General features: G+C 41.7%; 1 protein-coding gene across 1 annotated transcript in view; it reads right to left on the bottom strand.

Moving 5' to 3' along the window:
* Window positions 1–9,994: 9,994 nt before the first annotated feature.
* Window positions 9,995–25,483, bottom strand: part of IMPG2 (interphotoreceptor matrix proteoglycan 2) — an 86,623-nt gene continuing 71,134 nt past the window's right edge. Inside the window, exons 12-20 of the mRNA XM_025214787.1 lie at window positions 24,701–24,786; window positions 19,980–20,000; window positions 19,082–19,418; window positions 16,841–18,609; window positions 15,722–15,941; window positions 13,761–13,971; window positions 11,699–11,887; window positions 11,300–11,498; window positions 9,995–10,105 (exon numbers count right to left, since the gene is read on the bottom strand). Coding sequence (XP_025070572.1) covers window positions 10,022–10,105; window positions 11,300–11,498; window positions 11,699–11,887; window positions 13,761–13,971; window positions 15,722–15,941; window positions 16,841–18,609; window positions 19,082–19,418; window positions 19,980–20,000; window positions 24,701–24,786 — 3,116 coding nt within the window. The 3' untranslated portion in view covers window positions 9,995–10,021. The remainder of the gene's footprint in view (window positions 10,106–11,299; window positions 11,499–11,698; window positions 11,888–13,760; window positions 13,972–15,721; window positions 15,942–16,840; window positions 18,610–19,081; window positions 19,419–19,979; window positions 20,001–24,700; window positions 24,787–25,483) is intronic.

Raw genomic sequence — 25,483 nt, 5'->3', positions numbered from 1 at the left:
CCAGTGAAAGGTTAAAAACACAACTTGTAATAAAACAGTCATTATTAAAGCAGGTAGAAAATGTTGATGACCATTATTAAATACCAGAGATGTGACTGACCAAAAGTCTCATGACATCTGTACTTGGAGTCTCCTTTCTCTTCATGGTAGTAGGTATACAGTTTATTGGCTTTAAGGGCTCAGAGGAGCCCAAAACTTTGTCTCTGAAGCATATCTCCATACAATCTCTGCTACTATGAATAGACCAGGTGTTTTTTTTCTCTCTGTGTTAAGTGATTATACCATTTTCCAGTCTAAAGTTACGTTTTTCTTTTCTTTTTTTTTCTTCAAGACTCTTACATTGAGCTTCCACTAAGCCAGAAATGAGGTCACTTTTTTCCATTGGAGCCTACTGCCATCTGAAACACAGTAGGCAAAACTGACAGTTATACGCATTGTTAAATAGTACAATTTGACTAAAAAATAGGGTTTATTTTGAATTGGACCTGATGAATGGCTAATGCATTATTCAGTTAATAGTGATAAAATATTAGTAAGCTGAATTTTAATGAGCATTTGCTCAGCTTTCATCTGAAACCTAAAGGCTCACAATTTTTAAAAGATTCAGTGCCAAAGGAATAAAGAACTAGAGTTGAGTTTGCATGTCAGTTTGGTGTACTGAAATATTCATCTTTCTAAAGAGCAATTATTTCCATTATGAAAATAGCCAATTGGTAGGAAAGTACAATAAATAATGTGCTTACTAATCTACAAAATCAGAATTTAAAAAAATTGTCTACAGTCCAAATAACATGATGATAAAAAAAAACATTAGTCACTTAAAAAATTATCTTTACACAATATTTTGTGGGGGGGAAGGGAGAGAAGGGGAGGGGAGGTATTTAGCCCTTTTTGTTCCAAGTGTTCATCTAACAAGAAAGAACAGAATCAGAATGTATTCATTATGTGTAGTATGTGTTTTGGTGGCAAATACCTTTGTTGAAGTATTGCATTATCTCACAAAGAGACAAGTGAAGCAGTTGAACGCCAGCATTGTTGAAGATAAGGGATACAGTGGGATGTGAGATTCCTTATGAGCACTCTAAGCTAAATGCTGTTATGCAGCATGTGACTGTCAGAGACAAAAAAGGTTAACTCAGCTAGCTATCCATTTCTCTAGCTGCATAACTCTATGCATCTTCTGTGTTTATAACCGGACTGTCTTAAATAGTGCTAATGTCACTTGAGCAGAAACAGTAACATCCTACAGAACTCTCACTTATATCACAATTATTTTCTCCCGCCGTTACTTTACCTTAGAAACCACTAAACACCCCCCATGAGGGATGGGAGAAACACATAAGCAGAATTTTAAAAGCTCATTTCATTTTAAACGTTGCCTTCATGTACCAAGGGAAGAATCCGTGTGGGGTATGATCATACATACACACTTTAAAATCCAGCTCAAAAATGCTTCTTCCTGCTTTAAATTAAGTAAAATGAACTTTCATGATCTCTGCAACTTCTGGTCACCGCCTAGGAATGTAACAGCATGCAGAAAAGCCAGAGAAAAATCGAGATAAATGGGCATCGCTACATTTAGTCATTCATTTAGAAAACATCTGTACCCATCCAGTAGTGTTACAATCCATGCAAGAAAAAGAATATAAGTAACTTTGCAGTTACATCTGTGCCCATTACTATGGGAATGAGGTTCTCTTCATCTCCCACAAGCTTTCTACTGGTTTCAAGGTGTTTTTTTAAAGCAGCTTCCTGAAATGAAAAACAGAATAGCAGTGATTAAGATAAGTTCTTCTTTAGACTTTGTTTCAGATCTTTTATTCTAGGCAGATTTTGCTACTTTCCAGCTGTGGAAGATATAGATGATGATCCTTTACAATATAAAGAAAAATATGAACTACTGTACTGACACAAAGAGAAAATATGGGGTTCATTTATTCTGAAATTAAAGAAATAGACATTTTCTCTCAGACTTGTTAGGCAACATTTTGCTAATGTAGCTGCCTAGATCTTTATTTTTTTAACCTCTTAGCATTAGATTAGATATCTAGTTAGATATCTCTAGATATCTAATGCTAATACCCTTGAAGTAGAACTGCTGTAATTTTAAACATCCAGATAGCTAAAGTAACACTACTGAAAGAGGTAATATTGATGGGATTGCATTAATTGCTTAATTAAATTAAGTACTCAGTTTTAACCCTTATTTCATAGATTTCATAGACACTAGGGCTGGAAGGGACCTCGAAGATCATCAAGTCCAGCCTCCTGCCCCAGGGGCAGGACAGCTGGGGTCAAAGGATCCCAGCAAGATAAGCATCCAAACACTTCTTGAATGAGTCCAGAATAGGTGCCTACACCACCTCTGGAGGGAATCTATTCCAGGTCTTGGGGGCTCGGACAGTAAAGAAATTTTCCCTTATGTCCAGCCTAAAACGGTCTTATAGGAGTTTATGACAGTTGGTCCTTGTTTTTCCTTGGGGCTCTCTGGTAAACAGACGTTCTCCCAGATCCTGATGTACACTCCTTATGTACTTACAAGCAGCCACCAGGTCCCGCCTGAGCCTGCGCTTTTCCAGGCTGAAGAGTCCCATGGCTCTCAGCCTCTCATCATAAGGCCTGTTCTCTTGCCCTCTGATCATGTGCATGGCTCTCTTTTGGACTCTCTCAAGCTTCTCGACATCCTTCTTGAATTGTGGAGCCCAGACTTGGATGCAGTACTCCAGCTGCAGCCTCACCAAGGCCGAGTACAGCAGGAGGATGATATCCTGAGATTTACTTGAGAAGCATCTATGGATACAAGCCACAGTATTGTTTGCTTTGCCAACTGCGACATTGCATTGGTGGCTCATGTTCATCTTGTGGTCAATCATGACCCCCAAGTTTCTTTCAGCTGTGGTACTAGCAAGCGTAGCACTGCCGATCCTATAAGCGCGATGCGGGTTTTTTCTCCCGAAGTGGCGTACCTTACATTTACCTATATTGAACATCATCAGGTTAGTACCCATCCACTTACTAAGTTTATCCAGGTCAGCCTAGATCACTAGCCTGTCCTCCGGTGTGGACACTTATGTTTAACTCTCTTCAAGATACAGAAGACACCTAAGTAGTGTTGCTAACTCCATAAGCTTTTTGCTGGTGGTAGATCATCAGTATAGTACTGGTAATTTATTTAAATGTGTGAAATTGTATCTTCTGGTTGGAGAGAGTTAGTTAGCCATGTTAGTCTGAACTCAGTCAGAAGGCAAGATAGATATGAACCTTTATAGACTAACTAAATAAGATATATATAGAGAGAGCGAGCACAGGCTTTTGTGAACCCAAGTTCACATAATCGGATGCTGGGAAAGGGCATGCAGAAAGCAGATTATAAAGAGGAGAAACTGAAATACAAAAAGACAAGGAGCAGGGAGAGAGGAAGAGAGAGAGAGTGGTGAGAATGGTAGGAGAGAAAAGCAAACCAGCAGTAAACCCAGAGAAACAAAGGGGGTCAACAAAGGCTAATCCAGGTAATGAGATTAGAATCATAGTCCCTGTTTAAACCAAATGTAATACTCTAGTTTGTGGATGAGTTCTTGTTTTGGAGTTCCCCCTTCAAGTTGGTTTGATTTTTCTTTTTTTTTTTTGGCTGGACAACAGCAGTCCTGAGATCAGCAATGGGGCGTCCAGGGAAGTTGAAGTGTTCTGCCACGGGCTTTTACGTATTTCTGCAGCTGTCCTCAGATCAGTATTCATTCTTTCTTACATGCAGAGATCACCCTGTCTGTCCAGACTGCAGAATGGCAGTGTAAGCAGGTGGCAGCGTATACAACACTGGTAGAGTTGCGGGTGAATGAACCTTAGATGTTGTACTCCTTGTTATCAAGTCCAGTGATGATGTGGTCTGTATTGATGTCAGGACACAGCAGGCATTTAGAACCACTGCAAGGCTTGGGGCCTTGGCAAGGAAGGGAGTTCATAAGTCTGTTGTTTGAGAGAGACCATTTGAGGTTGGGGGGCTGTCTGTAAGCCAGGACAGGTTTGTCCCCAAAGGCTGTCTTGAGATGGCCATCCTTTACCAGGAAGAATAGGAGATCCTTCTATTGGTTGACCACAGAGCAGCTCTTAAATAGTATAGTGATGTGTTCTACAGAAACCAGGAAGTTAACTGACCAGTTGTTCTATACTGAAGCCAGCTGAAAACACACTAATAAAATGTCCAGTATTTAGTCTTATGAGGTGCTTTGGGCCTTAAGTTTCTCAAGCAGTGCAGACTGTTAACCTCAGAAGGTTAATATAACTACCTTGTAATTTAACTGTATCTACACCAGATGATACTCTACAGAAATGGGGGCCAACCTTTTTGCCTGGCATGGCACAAGTGAAGCCCTGCCCCTTTCCCAAGTGGCACTCTGACCCGCCACCTACACCAAGACATACCTGATGACTTTGTGCCGGGTGGGGGGCTCCAGTCTCAGGCTATGTTTGTGTGGAGCAGAGCAGGGGCAGGATGCTGCTACAAGAGAGGTGTTGCCACCAAGATGTCACTTTCCCTGGCCTACAACCGCCAGTTTTATGTACTGAGCAAGAACCCAAAGCCCTGAATTTAGCAGCTGCTGCAGGGCCAGGAAAGGGTTAAGCTGGCTCTTGGTGGTGATAGCTGACACTCTTCTCTGGCAGCAGCATCCTGCTTTGCTCCACATGACCAAAACTTGGAGCCTCCAGACCACCGTTCTAGCACCTCTGTCTACTGAGCACCTAGGACTTGTGTGACACCCACATGTTGCCTATGCCACTTGTGGCATGTGTACTGTGGGTTGGCCACCCCTGCTGTATAGTTCCTTTTTCATTATCTTGTTGTATCACACTGTAAGAGTTTGACTGGGATGTACACAGGTGGGCCTGTGGGTAGACCCTGAGGAGCAGCAAAGGGCATCAGCAATGCAAGAGCTCGGATTACCAGACTGATGAGCTGGGATGCAGGTTGGAGGGCTGAGGCCATGGGGACCAAGTTCCAGAAGGACCAAGAGATCCAAGAGATACAATCCAGAAGCAGACCAAGATCAGAAACCAGGAGTCAGAGAAACAGTGTCTAATTCTAGGTAAGATCCAAGGTCAGGGTCAGGAAAAGCCAAAGCCAAGTCAGGAACCAGGAGAATCAGAAGGAGCAGTGAATATGAGGCTTGCTGAAACAGACTGGGGCTGATCAAGATGTGTTTGCAACCTGAGGCTGCAGGTGTGCTTAAAAGCGACATTTGTGGCAGCCAACCCAGTTCCTTGCCTCCACATAAAACTAGGGCACTCTCATTAGCCAGGGATCGGAGGCAAGCATGATAATTCAAGTGCTCTGCCCACCAAGCCTGACTGATTAGAGGCCCTGACCCTCCCTTTTACAGGGCTGTCTTCCAGGCAGTCTGGGATTAGGCTTTTCTGGGTACCTCTGATGGAAAGCCTACACTAGTTCAAAGACATGAATGTGGTTGGCTGATTCCCAGGATCATTCTTAACTCATAGCCCCTCAAGTCAATCAAGTAATGGAGCTTTCCTTGGACACTTTTAGAATCTAAAACCTGCTTTACAATATACTCTTTGTGACTTCCACTATCACGGATGGAGTGGGGGTGGGCTTGGGTTCAGATAGTCAGGAAAGGGCTTTTTGATGAAATGCTTGAATAAGGATATATGGAAAAAGGGGTGTATCTTCAATGTCTTTGGCAACTAAAACTTAAAAACAATAGAGTTTATTTGTTCCACTACCATAAACGGGCCCAGATGCTAGTGACCCAGTTTGAATGATGGTCTCAGGGTATTGATTTTTTTTTTTTTTTGAAGAGAGCCAGTATTTTCCACCAACTAAAATGGGGAGGGCTGGGCTCTCAGTGTCAATCAGTCTGGTCTTTATACATGGTATTGCCAGAGTCAAGCTGAACTTTTAGTTCTTGCTACACCTGTTGGAGGTGCAATACAAAGTCATTCACTAGAGGAACCTGTGGGAAGGTAGGTGGTGCTGGATGGAACTGGGGATGGAATCCATAGTTGGAGGAAAACGGGTCTGGCCTGTAGACATATGGACAGCATTGTTATATACAGACTCTTCTGAAAGAAGCAAGGGCACCCAATTATCCTGATGGAAGTTTAAAAAGCACCTAAGTTATTGTTCTAAGAACTGATTTATATGCTCTGTTTGTCCGTTAGTCTGAGGGTGGTATGCAGATGTGTTAAGAGTTTCTATGCCCAGGGCATTATAGAACTTATGCCAGAACTATGAAACAAACTAGGGGCTATGATCAGAGAGCACCTGAGACAGGCAGTCACATAGGCAAAATATATGCCTCAGAAATAGGTCATCAGCAGGGATCCTGGTTTTCTCCAATTTAAAAAAATCCCCAATTTTCTGTTAAAAATAAGTAACCCCAAATTCACATGTTCCCATGATTAAAATGAGATTCCACTCTGTGTGTGTGTGTGTGTGGGGGGGGGGGGGGGGGGGGCGTTTCATTTTAATCTCAGAAAAATGTGAATTTGGGGTTACTTTTTTTAACCAAAAGTTGCGGATTGTTTTTAAATCAGAGAAAACCAGGACCTCTGGTCATCAGTTTAGCTAGCAGTGGGGCTAGAGTGGGCAGGGATAAAATAAGCCATCTTAGTTAACACAACCACCACAAAAATGATCATGGAACAGTTCTAAGAATGTGGGAGGTCCATAATGAAATCCACTGAAAGTGTTGGCCATGACAGCATGGGTGTAGATAACAGCAGAAGTAAACCATCCATCCATGCTTGAGTTTTCTTAGTTTGGACACGCATTGCACATGAAGACATATTGTTTAATGTCAAGCCCCATCCAGGGCCACCAGAATTGTTGGGAGACTAAGAGCTCCTATTTTAGTATGTCTAAAGTGACATGCAGGAAGTGAGTCATTATAGGGCCTTGTTATTCTTGATCTTACAGGACCATCTGAGAAATACAGGCACTGTCAGAAAAACAGAAACCCCATGAATTACCAAAAGTTGGGTTGGAGTGGTTCTGCCAGCTGGAACAGTTGTTTGGCAAGGGGATCATCTAAGAGGGCCATTTGGATGGCTAAAGAGACTGTGCTGAGTGGTTCCCTGAATTAAGTTCTTAGGCTGGGGTTGTGATATGTCTAGTGTAGACAATTCATCCTTAGAGGATAGGGCACCTGCTTTCTGGTTCTTGACTCCCAAATGATATGTGATTATGAAATTAAAACAGGAAAAGAAAAGCAACAAGTGGACCTGTCATGAATTCAGTTTCTAGCTCATTTGGGGATATTCCAAGTTCTGATGATCCATAATTACCTAGCCAGGATGGAAAGCCCCTTCCAGAAGGTGCCACCACTGCTTGAAAACTATCTTGATTGCAAGAAGTTTCTGGTCCCAGATGTCATAATTTGTTTTGGGGGAAGGGTTCCTGGGCTTGGGAGTAAAAGGCTCAAATGTGCAACTTGTTCAAGGTTTCTGAACTGTAGAAAGAATAGCTTCTATAAGAAAAGTAAAGGAGTTGGCTTACACTATAAAAGGTCTCATGGGGTCAGGGTACACCAAAATAGGTGCAAAGGTAAAAGATCTTTTTAGTGTCTCAAAAGCCGTTGAGGATTCTTGAGACGATTTAAACAGTACCTCTTTCTTAACAAGGGCTACTAGGTGTGAGAGCCCTTTGAAAAAATGTTTATGTAAATTAGCAAAGCCCAGAAACCATTGGACCCCCTTTACATCCTGCAAAGCGGTCCATTCAGTCATGATGATTAACTTACATGGGTCCATGGTTAGGCCCTGGGGGGAAATTATATAACCTAAGAATTCAATTGAGGTCTTGTCAAACTCACATTTTTCTAACTTATATATAAGTGGTTTTCTCAGAGCCTGAGCAGGACCTGATGCACATGTTCTGAATGCTGGGTCTGATCATCAGGAAAAAATTTAATGTCATCATTGTAAATTATAATAAATCAGTTCAGCATATCTTGGGAGGTAGGGGGAGCCCAAAGGGCATGACCAGGAATTCAAAATGCCTACAGCAGGACTGAAACAGTCTTCCACTTATCCTCCTCCCCCTCTCCCCATCTGATCTTATCTTACTTTCCACACAGACAGAGGGAGGCAGGGAACAGCCCCAGGGGTGCAAGGCCAGAAGCTGCAGAGGCTTCCAGTTGGGGGCTGGGGACAGGGTAGAGCTGGGCCGGCCTTGCTGCTCAGCCGGTGGGTCCTGCCACCTGCTCCCCTGGGTCCTGCTGCTGCTGGCTGCCTGTCATCTTTGACAGGCAGCCAGGGGCAGATAAAAAATAATTTTCTAAAATGTTTAGGGGTCCCGTGGGCCTGATAGAATGGCTGGCAGGCTGGATCTGACCCATGGGCAATATTGTGCCCACCACTGACCTCTAAGTTGCAGGTCCACTGGACTTCAGGGGGTGGATCCCCCTGAAGGTATAAAAGGAACAGTGTGAGCCACACAAGGGCATCTGGCAAGGGACATTGGAGAGGAAAGAGCCCAAAGAGGGCCTCCACCAGAATCCCTTTGCCCTAGCGGTGCATAGATTGGTGCACAGGGCTCAGGTGCCCAAAGCAGGGCACAGGACCAGGAGGAAAGGTCTCAGCATGAGGCAGACAGTGCCAGGGGGCTGAGCAGAGGACCCTGAGGCCTGGTTAACAGCTCCTCAGAAAGGACTGTGGGTTGCTGGCAGAATGGGGTTCCACAGGGGAGACATTCCTGAAATAAGCCGTGCGCCCCCCTCCCCACACCCCCGAGGGAAGCCTCAGGTGAACAGTTCCTTCCCAGCTAGACCTGTAGGAGGGGAGGTAATCCCTTGCTAACTGGAATCCAGGGGTAGACGTGCCTTATATTGTGTAAAGCTGCACCTTATATTTTGTAAGACTGTTATCCTGATTGTGGATATGTTGTACAATATGTGATGGGATTGGTTTAGTTTTGTATAATTGGTTTGTCATTGGTATGCTGCCTGTTTACACCTTCCCCCCCCCCCACTTCCTTTTTTTATCCAGTTGTACTCTGCCAATGGTTCCTCTGGGTTCCCTGTAAACTACCTGTTGACCCTAACTTACCTGGTTCACCCATCTGAGTATCTGCCCCTCCTCCTTGCATGGGCATCCTGAGAACTCACCAGTTGCACCAGGCCTCCGTAGGGCACAGGGTTAAGGCCATCCCCAAGGTGGGTTGCCCATTAGGACAAGCATTTCCAGGAGGTGGTTCCTGGCTTACCATATTGTAAATATTTATCTGTACAACCTTAGTGTTGTTGAATGATATCACTGGAAGTTTTCCTTTATTTGTTGGGTGATACCTACTGTAGATACTTACCTGTATTTATTGGATAAGGATAGTATGTATATTGTTATTTAATAAACTGTAAATACTTAAGAGCACTGGCATGGAGCTGACTCTATAGAGGAAAGAGGGACCCGAGCTCAAATCACAGGTGTCCCTCTCACAGCACTGTCACCTGCCTCATCAATCCCTTCCAACTGAGGATGAGCACACCCTTGGATGTTCCCAGGTTACATGTACCTAGCCCTTTGAGCACAGTGCAGAGCTGGCCATGCCTATTATGAGGATGTCATGGTATCCACTTTTCACTGTCAAGTACAAGTGGCTTCTAGCATAGAAGGATAAGATTTCAGGGCCAGTCTTTAGGGATACATTTAAAGGAGACATCTTTTCATGGATTGTTTATACTTTCAACATATCAAACAGCCAATGAGGTCTCAATCTTGTTTTCCTCACTCAGCTAAGATCTGCATTGAAATCAATGGGAATCTGACCTTCACAAGGGTAATAGGATGAAAACTCAACTGTTCTGTGGCGTATTATACCTTAATTTCAGAGAAATTAGAGCAGAAATGTGTAGGGGCTTGCCCAAAGCCCTGTAAAGCAGTAAGCAAACTGATTCCCAAATCTCCACAATGCTCGATGGGGCTGTTTTGCTTTAGAAAGGGGAACATCGCAGGGAACAGAATAAAGTCATGGGGAAAGCTTCAAAAATATTATTCAGAAAAGACATTTCACTTACATTTGATGTTGCCTAACAAACTCTGCAAACTGCCGATCTTTCGTATAAAGCTCAATAATCCGTATTCTGTCCTGAATTTCCTATAATATAAGACACGCAATCAGATTACAGAAAGCTAAAAGAATCCATGGTTCAAAATACAAAAACATTTTCAAATTTTGGACAAGATTTTTTCTTGAAATTGCAGTGGACGAGTATGCTTTCCTACTTAAGGAATAGACCACTAGAATAAGGAACCTTTTTCATAATGTATAAAAAGGTTGTGAAAACTGAATTTTAGTAATTATTCTCTTAAAATTAGAACAATAGTTCAGAATTAACATTTTGCCTGTTCTGTATATGAAGCTTATTAATATATCACAGTTCAGTCAAAGCCAAGATTAGGCATAATGTCCTTTAAATCAACATGACAAAATGTTTTATTCCTAATACAGTGCACATATATAGGATGTCCATATACTTGACCTGGCTTCAGACTTTACCAGTTTAACTCAAATTAAATTACTGTTGATCTATGACTACCAGTATGAATGACAAAAGAAATGCAACTTTAATCTAATTCAGAATATAGGAACAAGTTTCGTTTCTACAATACTTGCAACATTAGCTGTACAAATGATTGATCTGCTACTGAAAAACCCAACTCAAAGAATTCCTTATAATACTATTTCCTTCTTTCACAGATGAAGAAATGAAGGAAAGGAGTTAAGTGGTTTGCTCAAGGCTTCATGACTGATTCAATGGATGGGTATAGATTCCCCCACACCAGTATCCCAGGGACTGTTCCTCCCAACATATGAATGGGGAAATGGAGCAATGTGCTCCAGCTTTGCAGACAATTATACTAAGCTCTGAATATCTAAGGACTTGTGTAGGCACTTGGAGCAGAGTCTGGGTATATGGAATGGCTACCTCCAAGGAAAAGCATAAAACACAGGTAGCCTTCTGGGAATACTACAAGCACTTTGCTTTGGTTAACAGATGTCTCCCAAAACTTATAAAAATTATTTAAAAATGCAGCTTCTCAGTCCTGTCAAACTCCTTCCAAGCCACAATCCAACTCTGCTGTGTATGTGTATGGGAGGAAGCCATGCAGGAGGCTCTTCTCCCCATCCTGAACAGCTACAAAGCGGGCAGCCACAATGTGAGCCTGTGTATTTGGAGCATGAGGCTTGAGGGAATGATCACATCTGCACAGGATCTAAAAGTGATCTAACTATGCACCCCACCATCCCACTTGGCTCCATGAGAAGCAAAGTGATAATGCCGCCCACCTCCTTAGTAAGCTCACTGTTTTCATAAATGTGCCTTATCTCTTCACTGCTGTAATCCGTGGATGTGTCTCCACTGGTAGAGCTGTAGGATGTCACCTGTGGGTATCTGCGATAGTATTGGCTTTGTCCAGTAGTGTCACTTTCGTACATGGGGTTGTACTTGACTGCATTTTCAAGGGAGGAGAGGCTGTCACGTCCCCTGTGGGATTGGAACAGGAAAGATCAGGCATCTCTGCAGGGTCCTCTCCAAAACCTAGGTCAGCAGTAGATGCTTGGGATAGTCCAGGAACCAGTCCTGGAGCTTGATTTATCTCTCAGCCTGGGAAGGCCAGGGGAAAAGTGGAGTTGATAAATTTGTCTGATTTGTAATTTGGGGTTCACGTTATATTTGCCACTTACCCTAATGAGTCTTCACTGTCATTTTTTGTGTATTGCTCTCGAAGGGTCCTGGCTAAGAAGAAGATGACAGCAGATGCCACAAGAAGGAATCCAGCCACTGAAGCAATTGCAATACCCACAACCAGTGGCTCTGAGACAAACTCTTCACAATGCTCTCCCCGGTACCACCAGTTCTCTCCCACACGACATCTGTAATCACCCCCACACAAGCAAGAAAACAAAGGAAAGCTAAAAATGAACATTTGAACACTGTAAATGTTTTTACTCTTTAGCACTTTACTCCCTCTTGCTGATGCATGTTAAGATGAATTAAGAATTTTACCTTTTACTGTATATACCAGCTAGCATGTGTAAAGATTTCTGTGCAGATTTTTAAAACATCAGCCACTATTTAACAGAACCATATATATATATTTGATTATACATATTTACATGTTCTTCTTATTAAATCTAGAATGCAAAACAGTCTTTAAAGTCTACATTTGACAAAAAGTCCTTCATCACTTTTAAAATAATTTAAATTAACAATTTTAAACTCTTTGCTGTAAACTATTATATCTTAAGTATGACATAGGAAAAGTCTCGACCTTCATTGCTAGAAACTCACTACTTAATACAGATGATGTTTCTCTTTAATCAAATAAGAATTAGTATATAATGTCTTACTTATCTTTGCTTGAACTTTTCCCACTTTTCAACCTAGTCCCTGCTTTAGTATGCATATTTACTTTTTAAAATGCTGACATGGTGATTTCCCAGAAGCAAATTAAATGTTTTTGAATGCATCAGGACTGTTGCATTTTGTCTGAGAAACAGAAAATTATAATGGGCCTGACTCTTATCACACAGTGGTATAAATAAGGAATAATCCCACTGAAACAAACACTCATTACCTAAGTAAATCACAAAGAGTCCTGAAGTTTCTGACAGCAGAACTCTAGTAACTGTCCACTGATTCAGAATAATAGCAACCTGCCTTTGTCCCACTGTGAACTTTGCTCACCTTCCCAGTTACATGCAGAATGATGTTAGGTTATCGTGCTTGTGTACATTGCCTGGGAGAGTAGATTAGGTCTTTTCAAACACTAAATAAAAGCTTGAACCTAAGCTGTAAAAGGTTCTACATTTGTGCTGATCTTTTATAACTTGTACAAGATGCTTTTCCCATCAGGAGGTATACAATTCCATTTTTTTCTCAGCTGGGAGCATCGTGTAAGCATGTTGCATAGCTCTGCCTTACAAATCTGAATTTTGTGACTAAAGTCAGTCCATTTTTTGGTTTAACAACACAAAATATTAAATACTGCTTAACAACACAGCATGGGATACAGTCTCTTGAATGTATATCTCTTGAAGAGTAAGGGACTAGACTTGACCTAAGAAATGACTTCCATTACTGCCTTCTGGGCAAAACTTTTTTCCTACCAAACACCTTACCAACTGAGCAACCCTACCCTCTGAGAGGGTGGCAAGGTCTGAAAATGAGCGTCTCATCCTTAGGATGAAATTCTGGCTCTGTTGATGTCAGTGGAAAAGCTCCTGTGGACAGCAAAGTTCTGCTCTTAATCCCTAAACCAGGACCAGAACTGACTACAGTTTTAGGATGTCCAACCAATTTATGGATGTGGATTAATCATTAAGGACCTCTCTTATTATATGCAACCTCATGCACAGGAGCAGGGCTGGCAGCCTGTGTGTTGCATGCAGCCAACAATGGGTTATGTTGTGGGCCCTGGGTATCTGCTTGGCTACCACTACTCCCGCTACTACAGCAGCCAGAGTCCCCAGGTTCTTCCTTCCACCCTCCTCCAGATTCACTTCTTGCCCCTGTCCCTGCCCCTGCCTTTGCCCCAGGGGGTGGGGCAGTGTGGGGAGCTGAGGGTGAGCCTGGGGCCCAGTGACCCAGTAGGCGCAGGTGTCTGCACAGTGTTTTGCCTTGGGGTGTGGCTGGGGCCATGGTCTGCACCCATGGTGTGGCCCATAGGGCATTCAGCCCCCAGTCGCTTAGAAATCTGACAACTTTGGGATACAGAAACAACAAGTTTATGCTTTTATAACATACCGACATATGGCTCCGTGTCCTGGGCTGATGTCACACTTCCCATCATTGAGGCAAAAGTCTGGTTGCAGGTCACAGATGCTGTTACAGGGTAATCCATCTATGCTTAGGTAGCCAGGAAAACAGACACACTCTGCCTCCCCAGTCCAGCGATTCACTAGACATTCAGAGAACTCATTGCATGCCTGGAATTTGCAAGGATCAGCCTGGTCTCCTGAGGACACAATCAGGCAGAGAATTAGATAAGCTGGTCACAGTTTCTACAGTTAGTTGCTGTGCTCCACATCAGATTTCCTATCTATCTAACACCATAAACTAACGGAAGAGTTTTTAATCATGTCCCAGTGATCAGACTTAGGCAGAAGTGCTGGATTTAAGCCAAGTCTCAAAGGATTCTGCCAATAGTGTCATTTATCTCTTTGTGCCTTGTGCTCCAGTTAGTTTCCCAACTATAAAATAGGAGCAAGACACCTGCCTGAGACCATGGTGAGTCAGTAGAACTGAGTATGGAAATCAGGCCTTCTAAACTCCGTTTTGATTTTCTACCCAATGGACCAAGGTCCCTCATAACTTTTTGTTACTTGGAACTTCACCCATTTCTGATTACTACCTTTTACTTAAAATATAGCTGCTTTCAAACACTGTGGAAGGGTGCTCTTCTAGCCTGAGTGTAGTTTAGTGAGGCTGACTGGTATTCAGGAGGCATTGTGTACACACCTGGAGGAGGAAGAAACTCTACTGACTTTGACACCTTACTGGCTCCACAGAGCCCACTGGTACATGTACCATGAAATAGATCTGACTGTTTAAAAAGAACAGTATACAAATCAATGTTGAAAATGTTCAATCCAAATTTCATCTTCTATTTTAGAGCCAAGGTATTTGAATGCAGTAGCCACCAGGTGCCAACACGTTGTACAGTAATTTCCTATTTTGAGCACAGGGGAAAATTCCTCACTTTCTGCTTTATGGTAAGTTGGTAAGTGCTAACTCCTCAATTGCAGCACTTTGTTACGGGAAGGCACCTTTTCCTAGGGACCTTATTTCCACACAAAAGGTTCTGGATATAGAGGAAGAGAAATACAAACAATTGAATATTTTCCTAACTTGGAGGACTGTGTAAAGGGTGGGACTTTTAATTTTTACTGAGACCAGGCCATGCATGCCAGAGCATAGACATGAGGGAGAGCAAACTACTGATAGTTATATGCAAAGAAATAAACTGTAGTACTTCCTTTGGGAACTAAATCACATACTGTGGAATGGCAACAAGATAGGAGCCCAGCTCAAAGCCCCTCTACAGTTGGAAACTGCATTTCATTAGAACATGATCATGAAGAATGGCAGTAGCTACCTTCCTACGACAGTGAACCAAGAACAGCTGACAGGATGATAAAAACAACAGACCCAAACTACGTTGGGTGCTTAGGGTTGTTCTCATTCCCTTGATACCTCAATAGTAATTTTCTAACATCTACTTTCCTAATACAGAAAAGCCCTAGGATGAGTTAGTTATTGGCAGGAGGATCTTCTTTCCCAAAAAAGGCTACATGGAAGAATCCAAACAAATGAAGGAACAAGAAACTGCAAAGCTGGCAGTTCAGGAGAAATAAGGATTGAATTCTACAGTCTAACCTTCCCTCACCCTACAATCACAGTGAAGTCAAAAGAGTTGCATAGGATGTTACCGCATATGTCATTATCACACATGGCCTGAGTTTTTCCAGGGGGCCCAAAAGCTTTGTCTGAGGCCTTGCTAATTTTTGTGTTTAGCAATGCAGGTGGGGCCAGGGCAGGTAGGAGGGGGACTGGAAAAAAAATCTGCTAAAACCCAGACCAAGAAGAGCAACAGACACTCTGCTCAGTTGCACAGCCTCAGGTTTGTCCAGTTTCTAACCCCAAGCATATTTGATATGGCAGATGCTAGCTGTAAAACCCCAAACCCTGCACTTCATTTCCATTACCTGATTCCACATCCAGGGAGTACTTGTCAATAGCCAGGTTCATGGTCTGATAGGCAGTATTGCAGAAGTCTTCCAGAATCATATATACAGCATTGGTGACATTACGAGGCACAGGTTTTGCAAACTTCATTCGGCTGTTCACCACAATACTACCATTTCTGAAGTTTAGGATTTCAAGATTCTGGAAGCCTGTTAGATTTGACTGGAGGTAGGGAACCAGCTACAATGGAAAAAAACAATGACAGAAAAACTACTGTGTCTGACTCTACATATCCAAGCTAACTGACCCATTTTTATACCAAAGAGACCAGGTGTCTTCTCCAGATCCAACAAGAAGAATATCAAAACTTTACCAAGCTCAGGCCCATACTGGCAGGGAGCTTGAGAGCTTCACATAATTTGCAAAAAATGGAATAACTTGCAGCAAGCTTCCTAATCTAAAAAATAGAATTGTAATCCATAGGATGAGATGCTCTATCTTGGCCTGGACAATCAAACACAACATGACAAGTGTTGTCCTTTCACTGGTTTTCCCCTTCAAACACTTGGCTCTGGTGACTAATACCGTGTTCCACCTAAAGGACTCTATTAGCCATTGGCTCTTCAAGAGATGAACATAATTCACTCAGCAAGAGATTTCACAAAAAGTCACTTTGAGACTTGCCTGTTTTTCACTGTAGCTATATCACTCTACAGTGCCAAATATTTTACCTTACACCCACTAACAAAGCAAAGAGGGGACACTGGAAACAGGTGAACATAAGAGTCCTGTGGAGTCTTTGACACTTCACCAATGTGCATCTGTTGAGCATCTGACTCAGTGCTAGCCCGTATTTGAGAGACTTATTGTTGGCTTAATAAATTTGGTCCATAAAATTTAGTGTCAGAATTTGAGAGAATAATATTCAAACTTTCAGAACATATTCCACCAACTTCAGGATACAAGTAAACTCTTATTAACATCAATGAGGTACTCACAACCTGACAGAGGAAATGGACTCCTGTAATTACTTCACAATCAAATTCTCTCTGTCTCCTCTTTTTCATACACAGAGAGAAAATACTTTATTGCTTACAGAAGCTGAAAGTAACAGATGTTTATAATAAAGTTACTCTTACCAGTTCTAAAAACCGTTGCTCCAGTGCCTTATATTCAGGGGAATTTTTATTGAATAGGTCCTCTGAAAACATCATGTTGGTAACCCGTAGGCTAAAGAACACCACTAGAGCTCGTGAAGATGGGGCAGTATTGATGCGATTTTCATGAGTGGGCCAAGCGACACTGGCTCTCACAGTAGAATGAGCATTTGTAGATAGCTCCATGTGACTGCTAGTCATGCTGCTTTCCTCCTGGTTGACCACAGGAGTGTAGTATATTGTGCCCACATGATCCAGCTCCACAAAAATGTCCCCTACTCTTGTAGTCATGTCCTCTCCCTGTGTTGTTGAGCTAGCCATAGGCTGAAGTATTGTAGGCTGTGCAGTAGGGAAATCAGAGAGAAGATCAATAGGATTCTTTGTTACAGTCACTGCTGCAAACAAGCTCACTTCAGTGTCAAAGCTAATAGGGGCTTGAGTATCATGGTCTGTACTGGCCTGCCCAGTGAAGGCCTCTGAGCCAATAGTTACATCTAATAAATAAGGAACTATGGTTGAGATTTCAACGGCAGTTGCTGCTTCAGATTGTTGCGATTCAAGAAACTCATGCTCAGATGCCTTCCCAGTATTGTCAACCAACTCAGTATCAAATGGTTTCAGGGGAACTAATCCAGAACCTTCCTCTACTGTCCACAGTAACTCTGGAGTTTGTTGCTCCTCTACAGAAATGTCAGTGACTATTGCTTCCATAGAAGGAGCAGCTGTCTGAATTATTTCTGGCTCAGGGGGCCCAGTCTGTGAAGAACCCATGTCTGCTTGTCCTGTTGGAACAGCTATATCTGAGTGGCTGACTGTGAACACTACTTCCAACTTTGCCCCATCCTCATTTTGGTTTCCTGCTACTTCATAAATGATTTGATGATCCTCACTGAAGTCCTCAGAATGTTCCAAGTTATATATCACTGTAGAGGTAACAAAATGATCTTCTGAAGAGAAATCTATTTCCTGGGGTGGGAGAGAGGCCTCTTCATCAAGCATGTCTAAAGAAAAATAGTCTACTGAAGGCTTCACGGCAAGGGATGGCTCAGTAAATGAATGATCATGCATGCCTGAAGCCTCAAATGTTTGCAGGAACAGTTCCACATCCAGCACTTCTTCTGTCTCTGATGGAGGCACCAGCTGAGTTGTAGCCTCTGAAAAAGTGGGTGTCTTTGTTTCAGAGCCATCAAATAATTCCTTTCTTGCACCAGTCATGCTTTCATCCTCATCCTCAGTAGAATGACTGTGTAATTCCTCCACTGAGTTAATGATATAATCTATGATCAGTTCTTCAGGAGGAACCTCAGCTCTGATTAACAGAGATTCATTATCACCATCAAGCCAGCGATCAGGAAGAGGATCAGAAATTGGCTCTAGTGTTGCTGCATCCAATAGCCAAATGTTTGATTCTGGCTCTTGTCCTTGTCCTGAAGCATCAAAAGCTGAACCTGATCCATCCTCATATATAATTTTACCTCCAAGATATGTATCGGGTTGCAGAGGTTTCACTTCTAAATGGGACTGACCCCTTTTCGGGGGGTCATGGGATATGGAGTCCACATCAATAAGCTTGATCTCATCTTGCTTTTCTCTCTCAGTACTAGGTTCTATCACTGATACAGAGGCCATGGTTGGTACAGAAGTTACAGGAACCACAGAACTACCTGTGGCTGGCATTTCCTTTGGCACAAGGTGAGGGGCCAGACTTGAAGGAAAAAGAAAGCCTTCTGATTCTCCAATGTCTTCAAGACCTAAAAAAACCCAACCAGGTTCCAAATTAACTGGTGCTTCTGCAATTCTACCTTAACAAATTCTATTTCCCTTATCCACCTAAGAATCAGCATTCTATATTTTTCCCAAGAAACCTTGTGGGCCTGTTCATGACTAAGTTAAAAAACAATTTTGCTGATCTCTCCCACAGTTAAATCCAGCTAATAATCTATTTGATAACATTTTCTGTGAAATAGAACAGCTGACTCCCATACAACGCAACTCTACACACTTCAGGAACAACTAGTTTTTAGCTGTTATAACCAATTCAATTTAGAAATGTGTTCCTCACACGCTGAAGGAGAAACACGTTGAAGGAGAAAGTGACTACAGAATTTATATCCAAGGTATAGGAGTTTCTGGAATTATTTTGGAGAGGACTGGCTGCTGTGAGCACAGGGAAACATTGGGATTTCAACTTTGGTTTTGATAAACCAAACAAAGTAAACTTACCATCATCTGAAGATGCAGGGATAGAAAGGAATTCATGATAGTCTACAGGAAATCCACTATCTAATGTTGATGGGGTGACTAAATGTGAGATCTGGCTGGTCTCCTCTAAAACCAGCTCATCGGGGGAAGAAGTAGTGTCAGCTTCAGAGATGATTGGAATTTTTGGTGTTGAATTGAAGTTATTCTCAGGGTCCAAGTTATCTGGCCTTAACCATATTGCATTGCCATTAGACTGTTCATCTTCAAGGGTGAAATCTGGTTCAGTGAAATCAAGTGGCAAGATATTGCTGATAGTCGATTCATCTGCTGAAGGCCACTCAGCTAAAAGGGGCTTATCCTGAAACACAAACCCATAATGACCTACTATAACAGAAGTTTTGCCTACACAAACTGCACAAACTACATACATCACATAATTAGTAGCAACTGTTAACTAGTAGTGCCTTCTGCTTAATGGGCTCTTATTTCCTTTGTTATTTAGTAGAATGGTATTAAGAGGTTCCAAGAGGATTAGTAACGGCTGTATTTGTGGGTATAGGGCAGGGCAGCATGCGCCCCACCAATGTGATGTGTGTTCTAAATCAACCCATATTCATTCCAAAGGAAAAAAACCCACATGCATTATTTGGAAAGCAGTAGCATTTTTTTGGAAGTGAGATTTCACAGCAGTGTGATGCTGTGGGATTAGAATGGTTACCATTTATGCACATCTGCTTTTATCAGCTGAAAGCTTTTATCAGCTGAGCAATTGTAAAATACCCAGTAGATGCATACAGGACACTTGATTACCATATGGAAACTTCTCTCTCTTCATGTCATTTATAAGAATTTTTGGTACACAGTTTTAAAACTTATTAAGAATGCGGACTCTATAGTATGAAAAATACTTTAAACTTACATAGCGCTTTTCATCTCCAAACTGAATGAAATGCAGAAAGTAAACAAAGAGTATAAATGATGAAAAACAAACCGGATTTCAAAAATTTTCTTTTTCTTTGCCATCCAGTGGTGATCACTCTGTATGTAGTACCCATTATGCCAACAATGAGTATTAATATTTTGATTATAATCATAATGCTCATCAATTTTCTTTTTCAGACATTAACCTATCCATACAGTACCTCTGGCTGCATGTAGATGAAGCAAGGTGCATGTGTGAACGACACTTTAAAGTGGGCTAAATGCTTTTGCACTGCTTTAATGGTGTCGGTGTCTTCACGCCTTGGCGGCGTATTGTGCATTAATTACAGCCGCTGTAGGAAATTGGGCAGCATAATGCACCTTAAATGACTTGGGGTGCAGCAAACTAAGACTCCTGGAAGGAGTTTTAGTTTGCTGCCCCTACAGCCATGGAGCAAGGCACTGGGCTCCATGCAGCTCCACAGCTCTGCAGGAAGCCCTGCAGGCAGCCTGGGAAAGCAGGGTCCCCCCCAAGAAAAGTGGCAAACCTGATTAGTTTTTTTTTCCCCCTGGAGCCTGCCTGACTGCCTGAGCTGCGTGGGGGCCTGGTGCTTCCCTCTGCAGCTGTGGTGCCCCCCCGGGACCGCCCAAAACCAGGTGCCTGAGGGCGAGTGCTGCCTGGGGGGGCCCACCACCTCCGCAGAGGGAAGCACCAGCCCCCGCCAGCCCAGGGACCTCTCTGCCCACCAGCAGTTCACCCTCCCCTCCCCGCTGCCAGAGAGGCAGGTAAAGTCAGTGGGGTGTGTGCACAACATGGGGGTTTAATCAGCCCTAAATTGAAACAGTGTTTTTTAAAACCCACCGCGTCAATTTATGGCCCCCGTTTCATCTACACACCCCCTGTGAGGAAGAGAGGTATCCCCATTTGACAAACAGAAAACCAGTGCAGAGAGTTTAAGCAACTTGACCAAGGCCATAAGGGGAGGCATATCATAACTTTGACTAAAACTCAAGAGGTTCCTGGCTTTCAGCCTTTTGCAGATACCTAAACCAGACCTCAGATGGGCACAACAACACTCCTACCCCAGACTGAAAAGTAATCTGGTATGGCAAAAAAAATGTGGGCAGGAAACTCTGTCCGCAATTTAAGTAAGAAGTGTTTAATAGTGAAGAGTTAACCCATCACTTGATATGGATAGTGTATGAAAGTCTCAATGACTGAAAGCTCATTCTAATTCAAAAGCGGGAACCATTTCAACTACATTTGGAGTCTGCCTTTCTTTCACATCCCTTGAATGGTTGCTTTACTTGCATTTATACTCCTGAAAAGCTCATATATTTGTCAATTTCAAATTGGAGGCCTATTTGAAAAACTTGACTTCTGTGTTGTTTTGAGTTCCTGTCCTGCAATGAGATTCATAAGAGAAGAAACTGTAGACAGAAAATGTGTAAGAGTGGACCTGGACTAATTTTCAGTGGAATCCTGTCCAGCTACAGATATCCATGCTAGTAGATGAGCCTACACAACAGAGACCCTCAGGAACTTATATAATTTATTAAGTAAGGAAGCAGAAACTATACCACATGATTTACTTTGCAAATCAGTAAGAGTGGGAAATGTGACCATTCACAACACACTCTTCATAAATAGTCTACAGGAAGTAAAAGTATATATTTGTATCATAAACCTAATTCTAAGAGAGATAGTCAGCTATGTTAGTCTGACATCAGGAAGAAGGCAGGATAGAATGGCACCTTATGGACTAACTAAATCTGAGGCATAAGGTTTTGCAAGCAAGAGCTTTAGATTTAGTTAGATCTGACACTGTAAGCTGTTGCTTATGAAAATGTGTCTGCTTCTCTCCATTATTTAATCTATATTGTGCTACTCTGCCTTGCCTTCTGTTTAATTCTACAAGTTATGCTCATTCACTCAAAGGATGAAAATAATACCAGGTGACACACATTTCTGATCAGAAGTCTTTGAAGCCTAGCTATTCATGTAGCAAACTCCGATGTACAATCTACTATATAGAAATGATTTGGGAAATTATTACAGATAATAATTGTAAGAAAATCATGACCTGCTGATAGACAAAGAGAAAATAAATCTGATCCTCTCAATAAAAGTATTACTTGCTCAGATCTACTATCTATTCTTCCCAGCTAAGCAAATGTAGGGGACATTATTAGATGGGCAGTTGTGGCAATGAGACAGTGTGTCCTGCTGTAATCATTTACCTCAACTTCAAAAGCAGTTGTACTATTAAGGCCATATTTAATGTCATTATATTGTATGGAGCTCCTTAGACTTTGCAAGATAACCACTTATGGGTGATACCAATTTACTTTTAATTCACTTTGAATTCACCCTTCCAGATTTTACAGATCCCAATCAGTAGATCTCCCACAAACCCTACAGGTAGGATTTAAATCAGACTTTAATATTTCTTTTTTTTTGGTTGGAGTAAGCAGAGCCCCCTGGGTTTGAGTATGATGTCTTTCTGGCACCAAGAAATGGAAAACTGATTTTTTTCCTTTGTTTTTGCAGTGATCTGTAATATTTGTAAGCTTTCAAATGACATTAGCAAAAACTGAACTTGCCAATATGATATTAAATTTGTTAATATAATATACTATACATAACAAGAATCTTTGAATTGTATTAGTTGTCATAGGAACATCTATCCACATTAAAATAAATGATGAAGTGCAATTCCTGGCAACTGCTTCTTGCATTTAAAATCTTTGCATTGAGGAGCTACTGCCACCCACATCTATGTTCGTTCTTTTTTGGTAGTTGTGTGAATTTTCTAATCTTACAAAGTAAAATCCACTTTTACTCATATTGATGAATTTTGCTAAAAAAGCTAGTTACTGGAGCGCTTGTATACTTTTTCAAGTCATTGTTACCTCGCCCTAGCTAAAATATGAACAGCTTAGAATACTGGAGTAAAGGCTATGAATAAAATGGGGAATTCCAATGCCTGTTAATTAGAGCTGAACAAATAATTCATGACAAATAGCACATTCGGAGTATAAAATTTGTTCCTGTATTCCCAAATCATTCAAATGCAGAACACTACATTTTCAGATGTATTCATTATTCAAAACCATTCGTAAATTTCTTCATCAAATAAATCTTTGATGTAGACTATTTATGAAGAGTGTGTTGCAAATGGTCACATTTCCCACTCTTACTGATTTGCAAAGTAAATCATGTGGTATAGTTTCTGCTTCCTTACTTAATAAATTATATAAGTTCCTGAGGGTCTCTGTTGTGTAGGCTCATCTACTAGCATGGATATCTGTAGCTGGACAGGATTCCACTGAAAATTAGTCCTGTTCCACTCTTACACATTTTCTGTCTACAGTTTCTTCTCTTATGAATCTCATTGCAGGACAGGAACTCAAAACAACACAGAAGTCAAGTTTTTCAAATAGGCCTCCAATTTGAAATTGACAAATATATGAGCTTTTCAGGAATATAAATGCAAGTAAAGCAACCATTCAAGGGATGTGAAAGAAAGGCAGACTCCAAATGTAGTTGAAATGGTTCCCGCTTTTGAATTAGAATGAGCTTTCAGTCATTGAGACTTTCATACACTATCCATATCAAGTGATGGGTTAACTCTTCACTATTAAACACTTCTTACTTAAATTGGTCTAAAAATAAGGGTCTGTCAATACAGCACACTTTCAGTACCAGTGAAAGGTAACAGAGCTAGTTTGGGTACCAGAAGTAGCATAACTATGGTAGAATGGTGCTCTGCCCATGAAAATTTATCCCACTGGGAATCAGAGTACATTATCCCAAGTCAAGCACTATGTTAAGCACTATGCTGCTTCTGGTACTCAAGCTAGCTCACTTACACAGCTGCATTATGCTGTGGTAGACATGTCCTAAGTGTATCTGTTCTCCAGAAATTCTCTGTATAGAATGAACATAATAAAAACCACAGATTCATCCATGAAACTTTAGTCATTCAAAAACTGGAGCTAAATTTGTGGATTTCTTTGAGCTCATCTGTAGAAAAGTTGTCATGTTTTCTCTAAGGTGGGGAATTTCATTTTTGGATCAAAAATGGATTTGGAGGGGAGAGAATTTACATATCTATGAACAAAAAGAAAATACCAGCCAGCATTTTTTCAGGTTTTTCTTTGTTTTACTGAGGTATTTGTGTAAGAGGGGAAACTATATTTTCTAGTGATATCTGTGCTTGTGTGGTTGGGTTATTTTTTTTTTAACTTCTCTTTATCCAAGAATAAATTTTCTACTTGCATCTATTTCTTTCAAAAAGGTCCAATGATCCTCTTCAGTTGTGGAGAGATATATCTTCCAGAGGCCACACATAATCCAAGTGTTATGAAAAATCAAGGACTCCTAAACTCAAGTGGTGGTTAAAATAGCAATAGCAAGTACACAGCACCTCGACTGTAATGTAGGAGAAAAGAGCAGGCACAACAGATGTGTAACACTCCACAACCAAAATTTACCAGAAGTAAAACCAAACTAAAAGGATCCCTCTGACAGGATGGTTTAACAATATGTTATTTATTTTTGAGCATTCATTACCTATTTAAAATGTAGCAGTAAAACTTGTATTGCGACTGTATTCCATCCTAGCTGAATTAAGCTAGTCAGATACGTTTGCAATTGGTGGGTCAAGGACAAATTAGAGTAACTAGAATGCAAACGTATCTCAGCAATGTACTTACGACATCAAATTCTGCAGGTTCAAGAACAATTGGATTTTCAGTATTCCAAGATGGTTCTTCAGGTACAGGAGACAGAATTTCTTTTACTGGGGAAACAAAATAAATATAACATTCAACTGCATTTTATACAGACTTCGTATTATGATTTATGTAAGATGGTGCAAATATTTTCAGAGAAACATGGAATGTCTGGAAGCATTAAAAGCAGAGGATCAAGGAATAGTGATCCCATCTTTTAAAAAGGGAGGAGGGAGGACCCAGGCAACTATAGGCCTGTCAGTCTTACCTCAATCCTGGGAAAACTCTTTGAGAAGATCATCAAGGAGCACATCTGTGACAGGCCGGGATCGGGGATGATGCTCAAGGGCAACCAGCACGGTTTCATTAGGGGCAGGTCATATCAGACCAACCTGATTGCCTTTTACAATCAGGTCACAAAAGCATTGGATGCAGGTGTCGCCGTGGATGTAGTCTTTCTGGACTTCAGCAAGGCCTTTCACACTGTCGACCACCCCATCCTCATTAAAAAACTAGGCGACTGTGGCATTGATGCCTACGCGGTCAAATGGATTGCAAATTGGTTGAGGGGTCATACTCAGAGGGTGGTGGTGGACAGGTCATATTTGACCTGGGGGGAAGTGGGCAGCGGAGTCTCCCCAAGGCTCAGTCCTTGGGCTCGCACTGTTCAAGTTCTTTATCAGCGATTTGGACGACAGGGTGAAAAGCAACCTGTTCAAATTTACTGATGATACCAAAATTTGGGGTGAGGTGGGCACACTAGTA

Source organism: Alligator sinensis, unplaced genomic scaffold, assembly GCF_000455745.1.
Source record: "Alligator sinensis unplaced genomic scaffold, ASM45574v1 scaffold1286_1, whole genome shotgun sequence".
NCBI classification, from domain to species: Eukaryota; Metazoa; Chordata; order Crocodylia; family Alligatoridae; genus Alligator; species Alligator sinensis.
The sequence above is the reverse complement of the archived record's forward strand: the minus strand, read 5'-3'. Positions and strand labels throughout refer to the sequence as shown.